General features: G+C 41.4%; 2 protein-coding genes across 2 annotated transcripts in view; both read right to left on the reverse strand.

The window, feature by feature from the left end:
* Positions 1 to 13,606, reverse strand: part of LOC118425381 (NLR family CARD domain-containing protein 4-like) — a 37,867-nt gene extending 24,261 nt beyond the window's left edge. The window contains exons 1-5 of the mRNA XM_035834189.1: positions 13,558 to 13,606; positions 12,540 to 12,797; positions 11,895 to 11,963; positions 8,788 to 11,611; positions 8,135 to 8,247 (exon numbers count right to left, since the gene is read on the reverse strand). Of these exons, the coding sequence (XP_035690082.1) occupies positions 8,178 to 8,247; positions 8,788 to 11,611; positions 11,895 to 11,963; positions 12,540 to 12,797; positions 13,558 to 13,606 (3,270 nt within the window). The 3' untranslated portion in view covers positions 8,135 to 8,177. The remainder of the gene's footprint in view (positions 1 to 8,134; positions 8,248 to 8,787; positions 11,612 to 11,894; positions 11,964 to 12,539; positions 12,798 to 13,557) is intronic.
* The window catches only part of LOC118426268 (NLR family CARD domain-containing protein 4-like), an 82,305-nt gene that overhangs the window by 40,333 nt on the left and 20,499 nt on the right, over positions 1 to 21,473 (reverse strand). The gene's annotated exons all lie outside the window — the stretch shown is intronic.

Raw genomic sequence — 21,473 nt, forward strand, 5'->3', positions numbered from 1 at the left:
ATGCACAGCAGGAGTCCAAGTATTGTGGATAGCTGAGTGGGTACTGCATGCACAGCAGGCGTCCAGGTATTGTGGTCAGCTTAGTGGGTACTGCATGCACAGCAGGAGTCCAGGTACTGTGGCCAGCTGAGTGGGTACTGCATGCACAGCAGGAGTCCAGGTACTGTGGTCAGCTGAGTGGGTACTGCATGCATGGCTGGAGTCCAGGCACTGTGGTCAGCTGAGAGGGTACTGCATGCATAGCAGGCGTCCAGGTATTGTGGCCAGCTGAGTGGGTACTGCATGCACAGCAGGAGTCCAGGTATTGTGGATAGCTGAGTGGGTACTGCATGCACAGCAGGACTCCAGGTATTGTGGATAGCTGAGTGGGTACTGCATGCACAGCAGGAGTCCAGGTATTGTGGTCAGCTTAGTGGGAGCTGCATGCATGGCTGGAGTCCAGGTACTGTGGTGAGCTGAGTGGGTACTGCCTGCACAATTTGAGGTACTGTGGTAAGTTGAGAGGGTACTATATCAGAGTCCTCCCCAAATGATGGAATAAGGGAGGCCCTCCACTATACTCCAGCCCAGCTCCACTATACTACATTTGAAATCTAGTGTGTTTCTTCCCTATTTTCCTGATTAGTTTTGCTAATATTAATGAAAATTCACAGATGTTTGTGGTATCACTTTTCCAGTTGGCATTGTCTGCAAAAACTTGTGAATGGGCGATGATCAAAGCAATAGTGGTTTTGACACTTCACAACAAAGGAGTCACAACACTATATTGTACTTGTAGTATTTGACACCATCTGTCATGCAAAATGAACAAATTTTCATGAAAGCGCAGCGCGTTGGTTTGGAATCAGGATTATTTTTGCCAGCCCCTCCACTATACTAAAAGATTCTGGGGAGAACCCTGACTACTAGTATATGAATGACTGCAGTTCAGGTATATGTACTATATTGAACAGTCAAAAATAAATTAATTGTCTTTTGACAAATTTGACAACTTATATGAAATGTGTTGTTTATCAGATGGCATTACTTTGTATATTGCAATATTTGATGTAGTTCATCAGAGCAGCGTGCATTTGTGCTAATCACAATGCAGTCTGTACGGTGGCAGAGGTTGAACTTGTTGTTGTATTGAGTGCGAATGCACAGTCTGCACGGTGGCAGAGGTTGAACTTATTGTTGTATTGAGTGCGAATGCACAGTCTGCACGGTGGCAGGGGTTGGAAGATTGAGTGCAAAAGCACAGTCTGCACGAAGGCAAGGATTGGTAATAAGTGGCAGTGATTAGACTTTGTCTACTTGATGGCGTATTTCATTCAATATACACTTTGGCTTTAACACGGCTCTGGTCTGTGCTGTGAAGAAATCTGCAATCGAAGACTGAAAGAGAAGGAAAACAATTTCTTGTGTCAACATTAAAACCAACTGAAAGAGCATATGTATATTTAATTGATAGAATACTAGTGGTTTCTAAACATATGACAAAGGAGGTTTAAATAGACCTTGACATGACTAAAGGGTAGCCAATTTCTTGGCATTCTTCAATATTTGTTGGAGAGGATCTGCTCCCCTCCTCCACCGACAGCATAAATCTTTTTAAAAAATGGGACCAAAATGAAGGCAATACGATAGAAACAGTCCTGAGAAGACATTTAAAGATGGCAAACGTTAGTTGGTAAGCAAGAAAGTAAGACACGAATGTGCTCAATCGTGTGAAAATAGAACCTTGCATGTCCGAAAAGGATTGGGGAGGGGGGCTGTTTTGATTCACTTCGTCTTTTCGTGTTTATGAAATTATGTTCACGGCCGGACAAACCAGCGTCATTTATTACACTTGTTAATAATTTGTTCACCTACAATGTCAGGGAAATACCACCCAGGTAACAAAAATGTCCCACAAATTATGCACAAAGAAAACTGATCTAGCTACAGGCCTCACAAAAACACGGATAAAACAATGATTATTTTAGGAATCACTACGATAAAACTAGAAGTTTGACATATATAGTAGCTAGAATATTATCTTACATATTCCAAGGCGTTACATTTTATTTCTGAATTAGCGATAACTTTGAAAGAAATGATGTAGAATGAAGACTAGGAAATGTAACAAAACACAAACCTGATGTAAGATTCGACTCACACCGGAGTTTCTTAGGCATGCGTTCTTAAATGCGGCGCATATAGAATATGCATTGCAAACAAACAGTTATTGCTTGCCGCAGGACTAGGGTTGATATTTGAAATATAACAAAATGATCCTAAATATTATCTATTGCGACTTCTCGTGTGACGTTTTGAGCTGGCGCTCTCCTAAACTCACGTTAGCGTTTTGCTGCGGTCTCGGAAGGTGTCTCCAACGTTTGATGACGTCATGGCTACTTATATATTCACATACAATTTATCAGCCTGATTTGGAAATTATTTCATCTTTATGAATAGCTAATGCAATTCTTGTTGCGAGATAATGCACTTGATTTTATGTCACTCCAACTGAATTTGGAATTTTACCATACAAACGCTTCATTTATTCAATGTAACCAAATATTAAATGCTTTTAAAACCGACCGCAAACAGAAACAAATACGTAAAATGGACGGTTTAAAATTCAACGGGGATGTACCATTGTCTGCCTAAGCCGTCAAACTTGTCCATGAGAAAGGCGATTTGGAAGGGCCTTTGAAAGGGTCTTTGGAAGAGCAAGGTTTATAATAACAGGTCCGTCCATCCATGGAACCATGGAAGAAACCCGCCGTAAAGCCTTGCCTAGCGGCAAGGCAAAAACACAAGCGACGAAAGGTTACGATGTAATGATTGTTTGTTTGTTTGTTTGTTTGTTTTATTAGTATCTCCAATAGTGATATTGCATCACTATTTTTCCCGGAATCCGTGACAGTTCATGTACAATAAACTCAATAAAATACAGAACGAGCCTACTTAAGTCGGGGTAAAATCCATTCAGCTCATTTTCTTCTGTCGGTTGTGACAGGGTAATGAATGAAGGGAAGTTGAATAAACAGGATACTAGTATGTTAATCAAAGCCACTGTTACTCTTTATTCAAACAAACAATTGGACCGAAAAGGTGTTCAATCGGGGGTGTTAGCTAAAGGCTGTTCAATCCTAATTCTCAGTACTCCTGCATCCTGGAGGCAGTCAGCAATGATCCTTGTTCTGTGTGGACTGGCGTTGTAATGTTGCAGAACGGCATTTAGTCTCACATTTAAGAGGTAGAACATTGCGATTGAATGGAGAATAGTGTTCCTGTGTCTCGCGGCATTGAGACTGCCTTGAATGACGATAAACCTTGTTTTCCCTCTGGCGGGTATACCGCCCCAGTGCCCCACTTTTACTGTGCCTCCACCACCATTCTATCTGTACAACAGTCAGCATGGCATTCTCCTTGGTGCATCCATGCTTTGATTCGGCAACCAACAGCCAAAAGGGCATTTAATCAAATATGCTAAGAATAACCTTGGATGTTTTGTATACGAAAAATTACATGAAAGAGGATTGATTGAACCATTGACACCTGCTGCCAGACTGTCGATTCAGTGTTGAACAAAGCAGGGAAATTTGGGGAAATCTTGTGTGTTGGCCCACTCACGTAATCAGGCCTGGTGCTCGTTCCATGAGTTAACAATAATAATGACTTTGATGCCATTGGAAGGAAAATCACGCACGCTTTGTATTGATATACTAGAGTTCCACGAAACACAGGGACGTCTCACTCATGTAGTACTAATTAAAGTAAACGACAGGATGGACGTGTGGTTTTAACGGTTGTAAATGCCCTTTTATCCATTACGGCTGATGTCAAGCGTCAAACTGAGGAAAACTTGTTTATAGCATAGAAACTAGCAAGAAACGTTTGACAGACATGCACTACGTTGGACATGTACAGGCCTGGTAATGTTCACCTGAATATAACTTCCAAATGCTACAAGTAAGAAGTTCCCGTCATTTACCACAATGATATTATAGCATTTTCTCATTAATTATGCAAATTACGTCTGTATTTGCATAATACATATCTCTATAAATATTCTTCTCTTTCTTGGTTACAAATGTCACATGTTGCAATGGTCCTATAATTGAACTGAACGTGTTTAGACGATTTCCTAATTGATTATGCAAATCATTTTTTTATTGGTAGACATATCAAAGAACAATACATAGTGATAATGTACTCTAGCCAGAGCTAATGCATTTGTATTATCATCACCACTGGGACATTCGAAAGAAAAATAGACAAAGGGCAATACAATGTGAAATAAACTAAAATAAAATAAAGTACAGCAGTGGCAGGTAGTGGAGCGCCACAAACTACGCGCTGCTGACGGCAAGGTGGCTTTTCAGTTCAGACTGGGAAGGAGTTGTGAAACGCCACTTGGCAGAAAGGTGGCCCAGAATGTTTCATTGAGAATAGGCTATTTCATGTTCGGTGGCGCAGCCGTTATTGTTACTTTCCGAACGATTTTCGTGTCGACTACGTGCAAGTCGGGTTGACGGCGGCCATTGGGGGAAAAGCAAAAGGGCGGGGGAAAAGCAGAATTACACGGGGGGTAAAGATGAAGGACGGGGGCACAGATGAAGTACAGCGGGGGGCAAGGGGAAGTCCGGGGGAAAAGATGAACGGGTAGGGGGAAAAGCAGAAGGAGTTAGGTGGGGGTGAGTGGTAATCCAACGTGTATATATAAATAAATACAAAATTTTGAAGGGTGTGTAAATGTTGCTATCTAACATTACCCTATTAGCAGTTAGAATTATCTATCTTCGTTATTCAAAACAATTCTTGAAATCAGACAGGAGAGAAGATGAATGTAATAAGATTTTATATCTTGCCAGAAAATATTAATAACCTGGTTTAGCCACAGCCTTATCATTTGACGGATACCCAAAAATACATTTCATGTCCTACCGAAACTTGAAATAATTCTAACATAACCAAAATCTACATTATACCACCTCTGTACCCAGCAAACTGACATCATTTCTACCCTCCTACTCCCGCAAAGGCTTTAATTTGTACGTCACAACAGGCTCGACATAGACAATTTGGTTTGCAGCAGTAGACAGTATATACAGGATGGCACGAAGACAATTTGTACATGTAATATAAGATGCCACACATACATACTACACAAATTGCTATCTCTAAGTACAGCACACTTCCATGAAAATACAACCTGTAATACATGATATCGTGGCACTTCTACATGTCTATAATTAGAGTCTTGGAAAGACAAAGGCGTAAAGGCTGATGTTTCATTTACTAGGAGAGAAGACTTCACGAATTTCAAAGTTCGTGCTATTGCACAATGCGTGCATTTGTGCCTGAGACACTAAGAATAAGTTTGTCTATAGTCAGTTACATTTATAGAGGTAATAAGCAAGTCACTGTAAACAAGTAGTTGAGGACAATGTTTCCCTTCTGCAATATTTAGCAGGAAAAAAAGTATCAAACTGAACAAAATAGACGTTCGTTCTTGGTTTGTCATAGATTGTGCATGCGTGATGAGAAATCATTTGAAAATTCTGTAACAAAATATTGTATGTAAAAGTAATCATGATATATATTAAACCTATCATTACATGGTAGAATACGAACCACTTGGTGTCTTAACTTTCTATTCTATTGTTCAAACTTTTATAAGTGACACTGTTACAGTATCTTATGACTGAATTGACCCTAACAATGAAAAGCGGAGACATGCATGTCGGCCAATCATCTGAACCTTCAGAAACGGTAGACAACAGGTCAGAGAGACAGTTGAAATGACCAGTCTCAGTAAACACTGACAGTTCTGAAGATGTCAAATCCTCTGTGAACGGTGTTAATGAGGACCCTTAGCGGCTGGGGGTGCCAATGCAGCTCGTTCTGTCCAATTTGTGAATTCAAAATAACAGCCCTGAGAGGCTGAGTGCATTCAAATTATGACTGAAATCATGCATTGACATCAGACTGTCTGCGTGTTGTTTCATGTATTGATGATACGGTAGATTGCAGACAATATGTTTTATTATGTTGTGGTGTACGGCATTTGTTTGATATAATAGATGACCAATTCTTTTATAGCTTGAAGTTGAACTTATTGTATTTCGTCATGGGTTAAAGCCTCAGACACTGTTAATACTGATCTTCCAGTTGAGAATTTTATCTCTAAACCAACTTATAAAATTGGCGCTTCAAACCTCCTTATGTTTGTAATGTACATAACAGTTATCTGGCTGCTCTTCTGATGCTGCATTATCGGGTCACTTAAAGGATATTGTACAGATGTAATTTGTATTTTTAGAATGGTAACTTTTATCTAAAGTCTCTATAGTGTGGCCAAATATGTTTATTCGTTAGGTTTTTTTGTTTTCCTCGGACTGGTGCCTGTTGTAAACAATGAGTAAGAGTAAAGTAATGAATGAATGAATGAACATGAACATAGAATAAAGCTTTATTGACACAAAAAGTACAGCGACTTTAATATGGTATGATCGTAATCTTGAACTAGTCTAGCCAAGGACGTTATTGGTCTAGCTCACTGAAAAGCGTTTTTATTCAACATGTCCCGACAGAAGACCACTATGTACAGTATTTACAGGTTTATTGTACTGGGAAGGTTTCCCTTCTTCTTTTCGGCAAGCACAATAAACAGTGGACTACGGCTTAACGTCCCATCCTAAGGACTGCAACCCTTTGCAGTAGGGTGTATGTGGGGCGGCAAAGTTTAGTAAATGGATAAATAGGAATTTGGATATCTGCAAGCAGATGTTAGGGTGAAAGATCTTAACTATTTTTGAATGACCGACAGTCACATAGAAATAGCCTTGTTTATTTTCTTCTTTGTTATATCATTTGTTGTCTGGAGTCCAGATGTGCATCAAATAAGCAGATGAAGAGTTGAGTTGTCAGGAATGTGGATACGGTCTCCAAGCAGATGTTGGAGTGATGTTTTTTGAGTGACGGCCGGGCTTCAAACCATTCAGTAGAGCCATACCTGAAACAAACACACCTGTTAGGACACCTGTGGTCCCCACACCTTACACCTGCTGGTGTACTTACACAGAGGGTCCAGACTGGAGGGCACCTGTCGGGACAGCCACACCTGTAACAAACACACCTGTTAGCACACCTGTGGTCCCCACACCTTACACCTGCTGGTGTACTTACACATGGGGTCCAGACTGGAAGGCACCTGTCGGGACAGCCACACCTGTAACAAGCACACCTGTTAGCACACCTGTGGTCCCCACACCTAACACCTGCTGGTGTACTTACACAGGGGGTCCAGACTGGAGGGCACCTGTCGGAACAGCCACACCTGTAACAAACACACCTGTTAGCACACCTGTGGTCCCCACACCTAACACCTGCTGGTGTACTTACACAGGGGGTCCAGCCTGGAGGGCACCTGTCGGGACAGGCACACCTGTAACAAACACACCTGTTAGCACACCTGTGGTCCCCACACCTTACACCTGCTGGTGTACTTACACAGGGGGTCCAGACTGGAGGGCACCTGTTGGGACAGCCACACCTGTAACAAACACACCTGTTAGCACACCTGTGGTCACCACACCTTACACCTGCTGGCGTTCTTACACAGGGGGTCCAGACTGGAGGGCACCTGTCAGGACAGCCATACCTGTAACAAACACACCTGTTAGCACATCCGTATCGTTGTATAACTGAAATTGAATATAAACACTGTAGACATGCAATAAATGTTAAGAACTGTATCTGTACCAGACACATGGCGCGGCAGCAGCTGGTTATATATATATATATATATATATATATATTTATATATATATACTCGACTCAAACATTTAACATTGCAAGTGGTCATCTGCTGAAACCAAAATGGCGCCTAGCATTGAAAGACTTAATTTACGTTTTAAAAAATAGAGAACGCTGTGTAAGGAGAGAAATTTTGATTTCTGACTTAACTGATTAACACAATTTATTGTAATTAGCCCTCTTTATTCCTAGATTTTCAAATTTCTTCAATTTTTCAAACTTAGGCACTGGGTCTTAAATATTGATACAACGGATTGCAATTTTACATTACATTAGAAGCTCTCATAATCCTAAATGGAAACAAAATCTGTAACATATAACCATAAAAATGCAGTAAACTTACCTCAGCTGAGACAATGTACAGAACAGGTCGGCATGTTGGGGACTCAGTAGTCGTGCAGCTTAAGGCAGCTGGCTGTGGTGTTCCCTCCCTCAGGAACTCCATCACTAGAGTAGCTGTGTGTGAGGAAAGGAACAAAAGAGAATCTGATGCTTAGTTACATCAAATGCTACATGTTGTCATAATAATAACTGCAGAATGTGGGAGTAAAATTACTGATAAACTGATCTATAAATCATTTGGTGCCATATAGTATTGGTTAATAATGCACTCTAAAAAAGGGTAATTCATTATTGAAGTGTACCAAAACAGGTGTGTATCTTCAATCAAAATTCAATAGCACAGACAGTATAGTATAGTCTTGACTCTTGAATGCGTTGCAAAAGTCAATTCACACATCTTATCACTTAGAATTCCGTCAAATATTACTTAAAACTAGACTCCCTTTAACCTACCCTGCAGTACAATACATTTTTACATATATATCAACCAACTCACTTACTTGATATTAGGGTCCCTTTGAAATACTGAACCTTGAAGTGCAGTACAGTATGCCAATAGGATAACCAGTATAACTAGAGCCCTTTCAATATACCCTGCAGTCAGTACAGTATGCCTTTGGGCCAATAGGATAACTACATTGTAATATAACTCACAACAGCATCTTCAGTGTTGGGTGTTCCTCAGCAGCCTGCACCACAGCCTGGAACCCTGCAGGCTCCATGGAGATGTACTCCAGGTGCAGCCGCTCCAGGGCAGGGAGTCTGGGTAGAGCCTCGGCCAGGGCCATGGCAGCGGTGTCAGGCAGGTGTGCAGGTGTGTGCCGGGAACCAGACATGTTCAGCCTGGTCAGTGCCGGCAGTGCGCTGATGAGCTGTGCGACCCTCACCCGTCCGGCTCCTGTTACTCTCCTATTGTTCCCGATGTCCAGCTTCTGTAGTGTGGTGTTACAGTGAGGGGCTGTGGTCAGACTCTTGTCACCAGGTGGGTTTTGTTCCATGTCCAAACTGCTGGGCTGGCAGAGTGTTTGCACCAGTGAGACAATCTCTGAGTCTCCTATGTTATTGTAACTCACATCCAACACCTGTAATTGCACCAGGTGAGGCAGAGCTTTGATCAGGGATGATATTCCCCTGTCACTGATATCTGTCAGACTGAGATCCAAAACCTTCATGGCTGTGAGGTGGTGGAGGATAGCAGCCAGGCATTCCAGTCCGGGGTCTCCTATGGCATTATGACTAATGTCCAGTTTGATCAGTCTGGTTAGCTGACACAGTGCAGGGACCAGTGTGCGCATGCCTGTGGGGCTGATACCGATGCTACACAGGACCAACACCTGCATGGCTGTGAAGATGGGGAGGACGGTGGTGAGAGATTCCAGCGCAGTATCACCGATCTTATAATTATAACTTATATCCAGTTCTCTCAGTCCCACTAGGTGGCGCATGTAGGGAGCCAGGGATGACATGCCCACAGCTGTCATGTTGACTACCCCAAGACGGAGAACAGCCAGGTGTGGAACACTGGACAGCCCAACCTGCAGGACTTCCATCCCAGCATCACCAAGATTACGGTTCTTAGTAAGATTAATGCCGTTCATGCTAAGATCCAGCTCCTCTAACAGAGACATGTGGCTGAACCCCTGCACAAGTGGCTGGAGTGATGATGGTGTTAGGCGTGTCCATGACAGATCCAGCGCCCTCAGTCCAGGAACATTCTTCAGAACTGAAACCAGCCTGGCTGTCTCATCAGGTGAGTCAAACTGTCCTGACAGTCTCAAGTCCAATCTAAGTCCAGGGAGTGAAGTTTTAAAACACTGCTGTAGGTACTGAACTGTGTCTCTGCTGTCAGTGCCTCCATGGATGTGAAGTATGAGCCTGTCCGGCAGGTTTGCTGAATGAAGATTCTGCATGTAATACTTCAGACCTGTGGCTTCTCTACTGTTAATTGAGCTGTCCAGCATGACAATTGGCAGCGCTTGACTGATGCCCTGACGCACTTCTGGTTCTTGTCTCTCACTGAGGATGGTCAGGCACAAGTCTGCAAAGTCTTCATATACATATGTTTTGCAGGACTTTTGCATTTCTCGATCCTTTGGCACATTTGGACGTTCAAATTGTTCTGGTCTCAAGTGTGTGAACTCTCTGCTGCTGACGTTGCTCAGTTCCTCCATCACAGCTTGTGCTGCCCGTGAGTCACAGCCACACGTGAACTGAAGCAGGTTGCTGAGTTCAAGTGCCTTGGTTATGGAGGTGAGCTGCAGCAGCTCTACAATGTCTTGGTTCAACAGAGCATGAGCAACATATCGTCCGGCCAGGAACTCTTGCATGGTTTTGTGGGAAAAATTCAGTTGTTTCCTAGGATGCAATTTAGAGGAAGAAACCTCCAAGGAGACCACACCCAGCTTTAACAAAAACTCCCAATTTATCTTTTCTTTCTCTACTTCTACAAGATCAAGCAGGGTTTCATTCCTCAGCAGTGCCTCTAGTGCTAACTTGCCGAGCTGCAGTAATGACTCAGCAACCTCTGTAGGCAGCCCGTCTGTTGGCATGTCCACTCCTTCCCGCTTACAGTGCTTTCTAACCAGACATGTCAGCAGGTTGTCATACAGTCCCGTTATTGTTCCAGTAGACACCATCTCTTGGTCCTCCTCCCAAAGCAGACAGACCAACATTAGGAAAATTGGGGTCTGGATTAAAGTGTTCAAAAGTTCATTATCTTTGACATGTACGACAAGGTTACTTGTCAGTTCCTGCTTCTTAACAACAGTGAAATACTGCTGCATGTATTTCTCTGCATGTTCTTCAGAGAAGCCCATGATGTGCACATGACAGTCTGGCCGGGTGTACTGCTGCACTCCTGCTGAGGGTCGGGAGGTGATCACAATCGTGCTGTTGGGGTATAACTTGCCAGACAGCAGTTTGGGAATGGCCTGCCCGGCTGCCCTGGCCTCAGGCCGCAGCTCATCATACCCATCTAGGAGGAAGAGCACATGGGACTCGCTTTGCTCTAGGATTGTTTCAATGGACTCTATGGTTACATCTTTTCTTTCAGGAACACACTGGTCCCACACCATCTCCGCTATGGTCTCCCCCTCTCTAACCTCCCGAAGTCGGATAAAAAGGACAATGCTGTGTCGTTTACCCAGCTCTGTTTTCTGTGAGACGGCATCTAGGGCTTCTTTGGACAGAAACGTTGTCTTCCCCCCTCCGGCTTCACCCTCAATCAGAATGCACCTTGGTGCTGTGGACAGTCCTGTGACATCTGGGTTGAACAAGTCATCTAATGACTTCAGTTCTTTCCTTTGTTCCTCTCTGGTGGGTTCTGATGTTTTTAACTGGTTTTCACTCGTTGGTACCAACTCTAACTGGGTGAAGATATCACTGAGGGTAAGTGTGAAGTTGTCATTCCAGATCAGAGGCTTGAAGTGAGATGTTTTCAACTCATAGTACTTCTTCACAGACTTCTGGAACACATCTGGAATAGAAAAGACACTGTAGGATTTAAAACTAAAACTTACCAAAAATCTTACTGTCAAGATACTTTATATCTTAGGATAAACCTTGGCAGAGTTTTGGAAGTGTAATCTGCAAACAAGGGTACTTTAAGCTTGCATTCTTTTATAACTTAATCTTATCAAGTAGAAGACCTTTCAATATACCCAGAGTCATTCGCTCTGTCAGAGTACATTTGATTAACTAAAAGTTCACCTGTATGTCACAGAACCTTAGTAACTGACAAAACATTGTTTTGAGATTTGCTATAATTTCCCCACCTGTCAAAGAGGGAGACTCTGTTCCTGCAACTCCAACTGGAACTGAAAAGGGCACTTCTAGAAGTGGACAGAGAAGCATCAAATTGAATATGTTCTGAATAAAATGACTCTCTAAACAGCAATTTTTTGAATATTTGAGACAAGAAAATCTCAAGTTTTAAAACCCAATCCAAGGTAAATAAACCAGTCATTCATTCAAAATAATGACATGAACCATAAGCAAAAAAAAAAGAAAGTGGGATTTTTTTTGGTTATCTTAGCAACATAACTTAATGCCAATGGGGAACTCGTGCGGTGACGACTCAAGGATGACAGTGGACGCATAGTCGGGAGGCATGGTCTATTGGCAACATCTAACTGGAACCCATGATGGTGAACAACAGCCACACGTCATGCGTGACGTAACCACTAGCGGACCCTACCACTATACACGTGGGTGGTGGTCCAAACCACCATTACAATCACTATACAATAGTGGCGTAACATGAAAAATCAGTTGATCAAAAACAATGATACTATGATAGGTAGAAAAGATGAACTATAACTCAATATCAGTAAGACATACAATGTTAAGAGTTACAGAAAGAAGCACACCTTACCAGGCAATTCCTTCTGTACGGAATATTTCCCTACCTTGAAGTTTTCTCCTCAGACCATCCACAACACTCTGCAGGTTTGCCTCAGACAGAGCCTCCATCAGGACCTCTATGGTGGCTCTCTCTCCGTTACGCTTCAGCCATTCCTCCAACAGGTCCATACAGCGAGACTTGTCATCTCGGTTTCTCCCTTCGATGTTGTCGATGTCGGGTTGTTCAAACTCAAGATGGAAGGCCAGGTCCTTCCAGTCTGAGCTCACCTTTTCCTTGGTGCCATAGAAGAACTTACGAACACCTGTAAGGTAACAAAACAGTTCAATAGATGATTTGCCATCAACACATTTAACACAACATCAACATACTCCCCTTCAACATTATTGATGGTGTCAGGCCAGATGAGGTGTGGAGGGAGGCAGGTTTGTCCAGTTGAAAAGGTCAAGAAAGGTCAAAACCATATCTGCAGAGGGCCAAAACCCAACACAGCATGAAAAAGGGTATTTAAGTGTGAGTGATTGAGTGAGTGAACAAGTGAGTGAGAGTGAGTGAGTGAGTAATTGAGTGAGTGAGTGAAAGTGAGTGAGTGAAAGTGAGTGAGTGAGAGTGAGTGAGTGAGTGAGTGAGTGTGAGTCAGTGAATACGTGTGAGTGAGTGAATGAGTGTGATTGAGTGAGTGAGTGAATGAGTGTGTGAGTGAGTGAATGAGTGTGATTGAGTGTGAGTGAGTGAGTGAGTGAGTGATTGAGTGAGTGAGTGAGTGAGTGAGTGAGTGAGTGAGTGAGTGAGTGAGTGAGTGAGTGAGTGAGTGAGTGAGTGAGTGAGAGAGCGGAGACCACGGAGAGGGCAAGTTGTAGGGTCTGAGAATAATTTTACACAACAATTCTACTCATCATTCATCTCCTGTTCATCCTTTGTTCACAACATGGCCAATCGTGACAGTATGCACAACAGTTAGAAATCAAATGTATAGCATACAAATGGTGTATTGCATAACACCCGAGGTACCAGCCTGACTGTGGGCCAGGTAGGGTCGCCCGAAGGACAGAGAATGATCTAACCTGCCGAGGGCTGGGACCAAGGGTGATACTGATACAGAATGTGTACCATGCTGCATATAATGAATAATACTATTATAATAATACTTTTAAGTCATCATCTTAACCCACCCTAGGAAACATGGGTTTCAATACAAGATATACCAGAAGTTGTGAAAATTTGGTGTCCTCAACAAAAAATGTAACATTACACAGCAATTCTTCCGGTTACATCTGAATCCGACAGTATTCAAATTTTCTAATTTTCTACCGTGCTGCTCTCAGCGCCAGAGAAGTGTGTTCAATTTATTTAATGGAAGCCCATAGGCCATGGGATACAACTTAGAACCCCATGTGATAACCCTAGACATCACCCCGTCCTGAACACCCGCTTCTAACGTTATCAAGGAGAGGGTCTGATCAACACAAATACATTTATTATACAAATAAAAAACACAATCAAAATAACATTCTACTTTATGATTTTGTCTGTTGGTACACCTTCCTCTGCACACAACAACATGCACTGGTCTGATGGTCAGGTGTTTAACTCGCCCCGGGCCATCAACCTATAAACTTGGGGACGGGTGTGTGTAAATTCACGGACAGACTCTCGACAAGTTATGCAATGCTCACTTGGCGCAAATTTGAATATTTTTTCTTACTCTTTATGCCATAAGTTTTCGTTATCCGTTCAAAATTTCGGGCACATTGTTGTGCCAGTTGGTCAAGATTCAAAGCGAGGCTATGCGTGGGGTCGACACACTGCCGGCAAAGCTGGTCATTCTAAGTTATTTGGCAGACCCGGGTGTACACATCTAACATTCCTGGGTGTAAACCAGCCATGCAATATAATGTTCTCACCTGCTGTTTCACCTGGGTGACCAGCCGCACCAAGTCCCTCAGCCATGATGACTCACACAGGTGTCAGGTATGTGGTAACAGCACCTGAAACAGACAGGTGTGTGTCAGGTATGATGTAACAACACCTGAAACAGACTGGTGTGTGTCAGGTGTGTGGTAACAGCACCTGTAACAGACAGGTGGGTGTCAGGTATGATGTAACAACACCTGAAACAGACAGGTGTGTGTCAGGTATGAGGTAACAGTGCCTGAAACAGACTGGTGTGTGTCAGGTATGTGGTAACAGCACCTGAAACAGACAGGTGTGTGTCAGGTATGTGGTAACAGTACCTGAAACAGGCAGGTGTGTCAGGTATGTGGTAACAGCACCTGAAACAGACAGGTGTGTTTCAGGTATGTGGTAACAGCACCTGAAACAGGCAGGTGTGTCAGGTATGTGGTAACAGCACCTGAAACAGACAGGTGTGTGTCAGGTATGAGGTAACAGCACCTGAAACAGGCAGGTGTGTGTCAGGTATGTCATATCAATACAATCAATTTCATGTGGCTCGGGTATATACTACTGTGACAGCAATTAACACATTGCAATATACAAACTAGGATATGATCATGGTTTGTATCTATATATAAAGTGACTGGCTAAATAACATGATTTTACAACCCACCATGTACATAAAACTGTTTTCAAAGCAAATAACAATTAATGGTGAATCACAGGTGGAGGTATGGGGTCGCAGAACTCTACTTTGAAGTTTGGATATTTGTAGAAAATGTTTTTATCAGAATGTGTTTTACTGTCACAGATGCCGAGGAAGATCTGTAGTCCCAAACCTTATCATGATGTGCGGCTACTGCCTAGTTTGTGACATAGATTCCTGAGTGGGTGAGACATGTATACAGTCTCACCATAACTTAGTCAAGCGGATATAGTTGGAGAGGGATTTGAGTCAGCAAATTTGCAAAGGAACTTGCTATCATCGTTTGAATCTTTTTTAAGTGTCATCACTTCCGATGATGTGTAATAAAATGTAGATAATAGCAGTACGGCTTTTGTTCGTTAGGTTTAAAACTCATCAGTAACTTTGTTTCCAACCGTCTAATGCTATTTTTTCCACGAGACCAAAACATTATGAATTCACATGTCGAACTGACTTTGGCACTTCTGCTTTCTGGTCTATTTTTTTCGACACGAAAGAAGTTTCCGACAAATCACACCTACCTGGTGGATCTTGAAACTCTTAACAGCCGACAGACGGGATATCTGTACTTACTTTCTTCATGGTTGTCCCCAGAAAACTTCAGAAGACTTTTGGAGTCGATTTTCGATACTTTTGACTTCCGCCTGCCGCCATCTTGGACAGTTTATTCGACAATGGGGGAAGGGGGTAAGTCAAAAGGCAACTAAACAGAAAACTTTTACCAAATAAACAATTTCTCCATGAGTTCCTAGTCCACTGTAGTTATTGCTATTCATAAAATACAAAACTGCGCTGGCGACTATACATGAAATAAAATCTATAAAATGAATCCCTCTAGGTTGAGAAAATGGACCGTTCCGTGACAACAACCACCTGTGGGCACGTTTTTGGCGGCGCCTCAAGGGCGGAACCAATGGCTAGTGTAGGATTCACGTTGATAATGTTGTAAAATATGTTGATAGATGGGCAGGAAATAATTCTAAATTTTATTTCTGGACCACATGGATGACGACATAAAATTCTAGTACTTATGTTACACTAGTAACTAATGTTATTTTTCTATGAGAAAATACAGCACTTTGGTACATACAACTAACTGCAAGGAAACTATGTTTTTCATGTGTATAATGATAAAAGCTACAAACTCACTTTCGCACATCATGATATCTACTATCTATCTGTAGTTATGAGAAAATGAATGTTTTAATTAGATGAAAACAACACGCCAATTTTCTACCAGCTAAGCTGCTTACGACTGAAACGTTTGATCCAGCCATACCGTGGTACTATTTTCTACTGTGGTCTTTCCTCCAACACGGTGCCAAGTCTCCAAACAAGGGACCTTTTGTGAACTGACACCAAATGATGACATAAGATATTTATCAGGTTCAAAATTTGAAATTGCAGGTAAGGAAAGTTTCATAATCAGATGTATCACATGTCCTTTGATACACATGTATCAAATGGACATCTCAGAGCCTTTAGTAAATAAATAAATACATAAAAACCTACTACTCATGTTGTGGAAACCGATTCTTTTTTTAAATCTTTAAAGATCCACAATCTTTAACAGAAACTAAATGTATAAAGATTGGCTAGATTTGCATGTTGATTTTCAGTTTTTCGGATACTAAAGACCTTATGTACAGAATATTAATTGCTAAAGACAAACATAATTAATGATGAATTTTGATATTTACGATGTCATCACAAACATATTCTACCGCCCCCTTCGAAGAGATGCATTGCAATTGGTCGATGTCTTGACAGATGGCGCATTTTCAATATTCATTCTAGCGCCCACGTGTCGCTCGTGACGTCAGTGTCAGACAATCAACACGCGCATATAAGTAAGAGTAATCAAACCTTGTTTGTCACAATCCGCTGCGGATCGGCCTGACGGAGTTCGCATCTGGGAGGCACAACTGCAACAGTCACAGCAGTCTTTGTGACTTCCTCGCCCAACTTAACGTATAGTTACCACATTGAAAGGTAAGGTTTTCAGAAATCAAATCATGCCTTGATAAAGTCAATTCAAAACGTCGGTGAGAAAAGGTTATGTTTGCATGGCATTCTGTGTAAAAGAGCTTTATTTTCAAATGTATGACCTACCGGATGAAATCCCTGTCATGATTTGATCATTAGACCATGGCACTTAATACGAATTTTCCGCTTTAAACAATGTTGGGTAATGCCTGTCTCACGACGGCCATTGGGCTCTATTTATTGTTATATGCTTGTCGCCATGAAAACAATCACTTTCTGTTCCTAGACAACAGTCAAAATGGATATGGAATCGAGCAAAATATGTGTCCACATGAACCGCAATGTAGAAAGACTCAAGCGCAAGACAATGCGTAAAAAACTGTTCAACTTTTTCTATTGCCATATATGCTTTGTTTTTTTTATTTGCCACCTATTTTTTTCTGATAACACATGCATAAGTTAGCATACGAATGCAGTCCGAATTCTCTTATTTGAAAAGCTTGTTTTTGCTCTAACGCACATAAAGTTTGAAATCCATTGTTTGAAATATTGACCGGTTATGACTTGTTGGGTCCTGTGATGGCATTTGGCTCTAACACAGAATGCCAGTTTCCCTTTAGTCGCGCTCTCGCTCAATTTCCTGCAAAGTCCGAGAACCATGAATTGACGTGGCCTAATGCCTTTATCTGGAAGGTCAAAGGGCGTCATGAAAATGTCAGTGAAAACAAGTAGTAGTAAACAACCTCCATTTGATATGCAAACAACGCCAGACAATCAACGAAACCATATCAGTAAGACTGATTTCATACCGTTTGTCACACTCCATAACCGAACAGCTGCGGTAACGAGTATCCCAGGAGCACAACACATTTGTAATATTGCTTTACAGTTTTGGTTTAGTTTTGATGTTTTCGTACAGTTAAAAGAAACAGCATGATTAATATCTATTGATAATGATACTATATGATAAATATAGAATACAACACGGTGTATTCCGTATCACCCAAGGTATCAGCCCGACCGCGGGTCGGATCGCCCGACGGCCGAAGGGCTGAGACCGATGGTGATGCGGAATACACCGTGGTGTATTTTATTTATGTCATACCCACCTGAGAAAACCCATGTTTTGATGCGAAATGCGCCAGAAGTTGAACAAATTTGGTGCCCTCGAACCAAAAGTGTTGCAACAGCAATGTTCCAACGTCCGAATCAGGTATTCGAATTGCCAATCGAGCCGTATTCGGCCCGCTCTAAACAGTTCGATTCACTCGAATGGAGCCTGTGTGACACGCCTTTCGAACCTGTGCGATACGGAAGCGTACGGCCCGGTCCGGAACACCCGTATCGAACGTTTTCGCGTCACAGGTATGACATAATAGCTAAGATAAGAGGCTAAGAGGGACGACATCTTCGGCGCCCGACGGTCGACCTTAAGCAAAGTAAGCAAGCATATGATAATAAAGGGGAACAAATGGGAATTAATATAGGCTATATAGGTTTTTATCTAAACTTATGCTGAATTTAAAAAAAAATGAAGAGCAATTAAAGTTTCAGATAACCCATCCGTTAAGTGCACCTTTCCCTTAGTTAATCTTAAAATACATATCAACCCATGCAATGAAATTCAGTTTAAGTACAGCAGTTAAATTGAAAATTGGAAAAATTAATACTAAACTTAAGTCCATAGGTTGTAACTTGTAACACGGGCAATATGTTGCCTGTGTTATGTGTTGCGAATATTGTGGAAATCGACTATCTAATGTGATAAAGATCTACAATCTTTCATTAAGAAATTGCTTTGAATGTATCGCCATTGGCTAGATTTTTAAAAAAAATTGTGCGATCTTTTTTCTTTGTCAGCCTATACGAAAGTAATACTGTACTGAACAGTGAATGCTTAAGTCCCAAGTTACTAAATTTGAGTTTCGAAATCATAGTATAATGCTACCACAAACATATCACGCCCTTCCAATAGACGCACTCCTGTTGATCGACTTCTCAACAGATGGTGCATTTGAAATATTCATTCAAGCACCGTCATGCCACTCGTGACGTCAGCTTCAGACAATCAACACGCCCACATAAGCACGACTAATCAAACCTTGTTTGTTACAATCCGCTGCGTAACGGCCACACAGAGCTCGCCTCTGGCACGGACAACTGCAACAAAAAATGCCCTTCGTGACTTCCTTGTTCAGAAAGAAAGTGCCAACTGAAGATATCCTACCCAGTTTGAAAGGTAAGTTTAGAAAATCCATGAGGTAAGTACTTTCTCCAAGCAAAGCACCTCGCGTCATTCACTTAATTGTATCCTATGACGGCAGCTCTTGGTTGTGTTTTTAAACGAGTTATAAACCCGACGGAGATTTTCATGGTATCAAACGTATAAGTGTATGTCGTAAGTTATCCTGAGCGCACATGAGGAGAGGAATCCTCGTCAGTCTTCTCTAGGCTGACACAAACATGCAGGTACACAACAGGGGCAAGTTGCCATCTTTGGAAATTGCTTGTTTGTTTGTGCCTTTATTTATACTCGCTACTGCTCCATTCGGCCGCTTTTCTTATGGGTCGAGTTAGGAAGAGTATCAATGATCAATAAGTAATGATTACTCAATGATAACTAAAATGAACCACTAGATACAAAATTAATGTAGAGTTGAAGGGAATGAAGGTAATGTATGGTGACGCCCTAGACATATCAGACCAGACATGATTCTCTTTCATGTTGCGGCACAGACGTAGTAAATGATGATCTACTATTCTACAAACGCAGAAAACTGGGTATGGAATAAAACTAAAAATGGACATTAGACATTAGATTCAACATAATAACAATACCAAAACGAATTAAACTCATGCTATTCTCATGCAAGGGTCACACAACTCCAATATTTTTTGTTAGATTGCGGCTTCATTCTCTTTTGTATAGCAAAACTAGAAGTAATAATTACATGCATTATTTAAGAAATAAATAAACCAGAAATTTTAAGTATTTTCTTGCAGGTTGATATTGTTTTTCCATTTGTAGATACGTCTAGTAATCTAAAATTCATTGTTTGAATTGTCGACCAGTCTAGCTTGTTGATTTGGCTCCTGTGGTGGATCTGAGTTTATTACCGGTTACACTGCATCCTTTTTTATCTACATTTTATAGCGTCTTTTTCATATCCTTCTCTCTCCAATATTATCCTGCACAGATCCATGAACAGAAATATACATTGACGCGGCCTGTTTCGGAGCTCCTAATATGGAAGATCAGTACCATGAAAATGTCAGCGAATAGCAAACATGGGCCCCAAAATGAGTAAACAACCTCCATGCTAATTAAAAAAAAAAAAGCTTCAATAAACACAATCATATGAGCAAGACTAATTCATTACGGAATGCTTGAAGCACATTCTACAGAACGTTAGTGAACGTGCTCTTAAACAATGCTATCATAATGATGTTTCGCATGGTTTCCAACCACTTTAAATGGTCTATTTTGTGTGGTTTGTCGACATTATTATCTTGTTCTTCTAGCTGTATGATGATAATGTTGATTAATCGTATTTGTATAGATTGCTCACAAGAAGTCTTTATTTTCGCTTATCATTATTCCATTGTCCTAATTTGGATATGCATTCATTAAACTCTGTTGTCTTAGATAAATTACCAATATGCAACTGATAAAGTTTGTATGGACTGACACCTATTCTATTACTTTAAGTATTGCAACATTTACAAGACATGACACACACCAAAGGGTATGTTCGTGTGTCATCATATAAAGGGCATTACATTAAAAAATAGAAACAAGCAAAGCACAAGACTAACAAAGTAATGTAAGATGAGCCACATATTGTAACAAAAACCTTAGGACGTTTAAGAAAAATGAAGTTTGTATACATGTGAACAGGAACTCCAAGTCAGTCAAATCTTTTCGTTTCATTTGTGAATAATCAAACAAACGGTTTTGCATTGAATATTCTGTTCGTTAACAGTAAATGTCCGTCAAAAATACAAAAATCAGTCATGTGGATGAAGGCTACAATACATTATGTTGAATTCTGTACCTAGAAAACCAACAAACAAATCAGTCACATAAGAGAGTGAAAAGTGCAATCGGTACAAAACTTTGAAAGGCCAAACTGGTCATTCCAAACTTAAATTTCTAAATGTTTCGTAGATTGAAATAGTCAAACAAATTTAGAACGTTCAAATAGTTGAACAGTTTTGATTGCTTTGCTTAGGTGACCAGACGCCATGGGAAGAAAGCTGCGACACCTGCTGATTTTCCTTCTCATCGCTCCGAAGGAGCCCAACCTGCAGGTAGATGGCTGGTTTCTATCAACTCCTAAAGCCGACTGCAAATGCGCACCTTCCCCACGCTGCGATTGCGGTAACCTGGGC

This window comes from Branchiostoma floridae, chromosome 11 (assembly GCF_000003815.2).
Source record: "Branchiostoma floridae strain S238N-H82 chromosome 11, Bfl_VNyyK, whole genome shotgun sequence".
NCBI classification, from domain to species: domain Eukaryota; kingdom Metazoa; phylum Chordata; class Leptocardii; order Amphioxiformes; family Branchiostomatidae; genus Branchiostoma; species Branchiostoma floridae.